A 5,399-nucleotide genomic window follows, 5' to 3' on the forward strand; every position below is an offset into this window, starting at 1 on the left:
TTGCAACGCATGAGCAATTTTTCTAGTATTAATAATTTGAAGTCTGACCAAACCAACCATATTTCCACCAAAAAAATGCACTAACACCATTTTTCGCTCCTTGGGCGCGCAGTCATGCTCGCTAGAGCAATCACTCCCCATCGTGGAGAGCTCCTGCTCACGGCACTGGGCTCCACCATGCAGCACGAGTTAATCGCACTCCGCCACTAACCGAGCTACAAGGACAACACGGCCAAAGGTTCAGGCTGCATGGCGGCCATGACCGTGCATCGAGCAGACAGCCACACATCCAACAACTATATCAAAGCTCTAGACGAGTACTACTTTGTTTATTGGTCATATTCGTATTTTATGCTAAAATTTGATCATAAATTTAACTATCAAATATTAATGCATGTCACAATAAAATATGTTGTTAGATTCGTATTTGAACATAGTTTCTCATGATACTATTTTATTAGATATAATTTGTATTTTGTTAGTTACAGTCATAGTCAAAATATGATTCTAAATACGAGGGCGACTAATAAACCAGAACGAAGGTAGTAGTAAATGACTGTTAAAAATAATTTCTTTTAAGGAAGCCAAGGGGGAGGGGGAGGCGCCCCACCTGAATATTTTCCATTTCTTCATCAAAATGCTGAAAAGTTCAGCACAAAGCCAAAAGCATAGGGTTACAACTTTTTTCACAAAACCTTTTGCAAGGCAGTGGAAGAGAAGTCACACTGTTAAAATAATAAATGCAAAAAATGCATATATCTTTTTCTTTGCTTATTCCCAAATTGTTATCGTAAAGAACCAATTAAAAAGGCTATCGCCATATTAGCCTTTAGATCAAATGTATTGAATAGATTGATTTTAATACAAAAGACCATGTTATCCTTTTTGACTGGAGGGGCACCTTCTAATCTCCACATTTAATCTGCGTTGAAATTTGTAATTTTTTTTAAGGGGGGTGTACCAAAGCAAAGTTCCTAGTTTAAAGCTTAGAAATGGTGTGTGTTCTTATATAACCGTTGGAAATTCCAGGTACTTAATTATAAATTTTCAGAATGACTTATTTTAAAATTTTCGGAAATGACTCACTTATATTTCTCTTTTGCCTAGGGATCTTTTATACAAAGGTTTTTCTTCAAAATGAAAGATAACTCCCTAGTCCCTAGACCGCGAGGGCAAAATGACAATTGGTCCCAAAAGTATACTCCTACTCGGATGGGAAATTTTAGCATGTCACATTTCCTCCATTCTCTTACCTTGATTCCACTTTGTTGCATCTTTTGACATTGTTAATCGGATCGGCTCCGGAGATTAACCAACCGGTCGGGAGGGCATAATCAAACCTGCATGATCGATGAAGAATATATTCCCCACGACCACCCTCTTGCACCGCAACCACCAATCTAGACGTACGATATATATAACGCATCTTGATTCACCGCCAGTCACTTTCACACGTGCGAGGGTGCAAGCCGATCACACATACGTGTAGCGCCGACGACAATCGTCTTTCTGATTGCGTGCCAATCGTCTCAGCAACTCAAAGTACAGTGTCGTAATTCGTTGCCACTAAGAAACTCTAGTTATTCCTGTCACGTCGCCGTGCCTAGCTGGCTACAGGGCTGGCCGTGTCGCCGTTTCGCCGGAGAAGTGGCTAGCTCCGGTGGGTGGGGAGTGGTTGGAGTTGGCCGGAAAACACGAGACACCCACATACAGAGACCCATGCATGCAGCCCCCACGCGTGCAATCGACGGGTGGATCTTCCCTCCTCCAACCTTTTCGCCGGATACGCGCCTGTCGCCGTCGCCAATAATCCTCCCCGTACCTTTCCTAGCCGTGGTTGTTGAGACCTCGAACAGGGCTCTAGAAGTATGCGCAACAAGAGTGACTTTAATTACTCCATTTTCTTGTCTTCACGTACACATGTGCGCCCTCGTTGATGATGTATATAAGCACGCGGTCTCTCCTTCTGCCATGGATCGTTGTGCTGCCTGCTGAGCTGAGCTGAGCTGCTCCTGCTGCTGGACTGTGTACTGTGCAGTCGGCCGGCGGAGAGCCAGCGGGTGTCGCCGGAATCCAAGGTCATGATGGAGGAGGGCCTTCCCCCGGGGTTCCGGTTCCACCCGACGGACGAGGAGCTCATCACTTACTACCTCAGCCGCAAGGTCTCCGACTTCTCCTTCGCCACCCGCGCCATCGCCGACGTCGATCTCAACAAGTGCGAGCCATGGGACCTTCCAAGTAAGTGCTTAGTTCCAGTTCCAGCTAATCCTTCCCGTTGCACATTCACTCGTACCATAAGGGAAAGAAACTTGATTTGAATTTGTGCAATCCGCCAATTAACCACGTATATATTTTTGTGCTCGTTCCTGGATTTTGTTTTTTGGCCATTCACTCTTGTGTGCAAATTAAACCGGAACTAGTGCCAGTTGCTTTTCAACCATCTTGTTTACTTGTGGCCTCCCTCTTTTTTCTCGATTTGGTGAGACTTCTAATGCCTTGACCTAGTTGATAACATGCACATATTCAAGCCGTCACTATTATGTACGCACTACTCTAGATTTACATGGTAGTTACTTAGGCGTACTAAAACTTAGTCGTCGTCGTTGTCAATGTCAAGTTGGCATACACCGGCCCATACGACCTACGTACATTGGTTGGCAATTGATGGATGTACGTGCACTAAAAATTATTGATGGATGTACGTCTGCAGGCAAAGCTAGCATGGGGGAGAAAGAGTGGTACTTCTTCAGCATGCGCGACCGGAAATACCCGACCGGCATCCGCACGAACCGCGCCACCGAATCCGGCTACTGGAAGACCACCGGCAAGGACAAGGAGATCTTCCACGGCGGCAGGCTCGTCGGCATGAAGAAAACCCTAGTCTTCTATGGAGGAAGGGCTCCTAAGGGCGAGAAGACCAGCTGGGTCATGCACGAGTACAGGATCCAGAACAAGTTCCCATACAAACCCAACAAGGTATACATAGAAACATCTCTTAATTAGGCCAAGTAACTGCAACTTGTTATAGAAAATGTTGCAACAAATATTCTAAGTTTGAACTAGATTGTTACTGATATGGTTGTGTGAAATGTTCCTTTGTCTTTGGTTTTCGAAGGAGGAATGGGTGGTGTGCAGGGTGTTCAAGAAGAGCCAGATAATGAAGATGAGGCACCCACACGACAGCCCCGAGATGGACTCCCCATGCAACGAAGCCCACGCCTCCCTCGGCGAGCTCGGGGAGATCGACGTCTCCTCCATGCTCGGCGGTTTCGCCCCGGCCGGTGCGAACGCTTCCGGCGACAACTTCGGCCACCGGATCGACATGGGCGCGTACATGAACTGGCTGGCGGCGGCAAACCAGGGCGCGGCCGCCATGCTCCCATGGGCGGCTGCGGCGGCGCCGGGGTTGCTCGGCACCGTTTTCTCTGCGAACCCCGCCATGCAGAAGGCACTGGCGCCGTTCGCCGGGTGCAGCCAGCTGCCGAGAGACGTCGGCGGTGACGCCTTGTTCGGGAACGCCATGGCGAAGGTGGACATGGAGTGCGAGCAGCCGCCGCAGCTGGAAATGCACGAGTCCACATGGAGAACCTTCTGATAAATTCATCAGTTCATCGCCTGAATAACAAGGAAAAGTAATACAGTTATATAACCCTAAAAAAACTGTGGTCATAAATTATCTAAGATACATTTGTAGTTAAAAATGGGGCAATCCCATGGGTCAGAATCAATTAAAAGTTTAACTAGACAAGTTCGTGGGTTCGGTTGATCTATGTCTTTTAAGCTGTACCAAACATTGTATGTTTGTCCATCTGTTATGAAATGAAAAAAGGAAGTGTCTTTTTCACCCACAGTAACATCACTTTAACATGAGGACCGCGCTATACGTTGGCCGGCTGATATTTTGCAAAGATCATGCAGGTAGACAACTGTTCGGTCTTGTGTTTGGAGCAACTGGATCATATCACATCATTATCATTGCAACATGGACGACATTGCGGTCGGCCATTGCAACGCGGATGATGTTGCGGTCTCTCATCGCAACATGGGCAACATTATGGTCCCCCATTGCAACTCGGATGGCATTGTGGTTGCCTTGCAGCCCTCTGGCAGCACGAAAAAGCGCCGCCTCGCAGCACTGGCACGGAGCTTGTAGCAGCTCACGTGAGTAGTGGCGGCTTGCAGCACCTTTGCCATTGCCATTATCACCTATCGCCCTCCAGCCATGGCGGTTGTTGCCCTCGCAGCAGTGCACGAGGGAAGAGAGAGAGGAGAGACTCTCGGGGAGTAACAACTCACCGGGGAAAAGGGGGGGGGGGGGGGGGGGGGGGGGAGAAAAAAGAAGAATTGCGAAGGGGATTGACTGGAGGTAGGGCAGAATTCGGTCGAGGAGAGCTAGATGACCAGTTTACGTATTATGTCATGTTCAGTTATTTTTATTTATTATTTCTTTTCCATATGACTTTTATTAAAAAAATTGACTTGAAATATTTCACATTTTAAAAGATACCCATAACGTGTCTAAAAAGTCATCATGTGGTGTTAAAATAAATCTTTGTGCAATTTTTTTCAAAATGTTCATAGTAGCCAAAAAATGTTTGTCACATTTAAAAAGTATCCGTACATTTAGTAAATATATTCCTGACATTTTAAAAAGTATCAGTACATTGAAAAAATCTTTTTGACATTTATAAAAAATGCTCATGCGTTTTAAAATACTGTCATAACATTTTTCTCAAAATGTTTATATCATGAAAAATTATTGTGCTATTTTGAGAAAATGTCTTGTACCATTAAAAAACTACTCTTGACATTTCAAAACAGTTTACGTATTTCAAATATGTTCGTGAATTTTATTAAAAAATTACTAAAATAATTAAAAAATTTACCTAAACAAATATTCTTTTTACCATTCAAAAAACCGTTCAACGTGTGTTTAATTTTTTTTAACATGTACTTGAATAAATTTTCAAACATGTAAATGGTCTTCATGTTTTTAAAATAATGGCGAATTTAAAAGTGTCCAGAATAGAAAAAACTTCATGAATTTGAATGAAAAGGTTAATAAATTTAAAATTATTCATGATTTTATAAAATATTCAAGAATGTAAATAATGTATTTTAAAATATTCCCACTATATAAAATAAGGTATTTGAAAAAATGTTAATAATTTCGCAAAGAAAAAAATAGGAAAAGAACGCCAAAATACGGACAGAAAAATATTCTAAAATTCAAAGGAAAATCAAAGGATGTCCAGAAAATGAAAAACATGTAGAGAAAAACATAAAAGGGAAGAGAAATAAAAAAAGGCGAAACCTCCAGGATGGATTGTCAAGAAAATTGCATATAACTCTAGCAGAAAGGTCCATTACATGTGGAGGAACAGTGCTATTTTATCACT

At 43.4% G+C, this 5,399-nt stretch overlaps 1 protein-coding gene across 1 annotated transcript; it reads left to right on the forward strand.

Annotated features, from left to right (window-relative positions):
- Positions 1–1,962: 1,962 nt before the first annotated feature.
- On the forward strand, positions 1,963–3,848 carry LOC125553515 (NAC domain-containing protein 92-like). Its single transcript, XM_048717285.1, has 3 exons — positions 1,963–2,238; positions 2,711–2,976; positions 3,116–3,848. The coding sequence occupies exons 1-3, from the start codon at positions 2,082–2,084 to the stop codon at positions 3,593–3,595; spliced, it is 903 nt and encodes a 300-aa protein (XP_048573242.1). The 5' UTR covers positions 1,963–2,081; the 3' UTR covers positions 3,596–3,848.
- The last annotated feature ends 1,551 nt before the right edge of the window (positions 3,849–5,399 follow it).

Source organism: Triticum urartu, chromosome 4, assembly GCF_003073215.2.
Source record: "Triticum urartu cultivar G1812 chromosome 4, Tu2.1, whole genome shotgun sequence".
Lineage (NCBI taxonomy): Eukaryota > Viridiplantae > Streptophyta > Magnoliopsida > Poales > Poaceae > Triticum > Triticum urartu.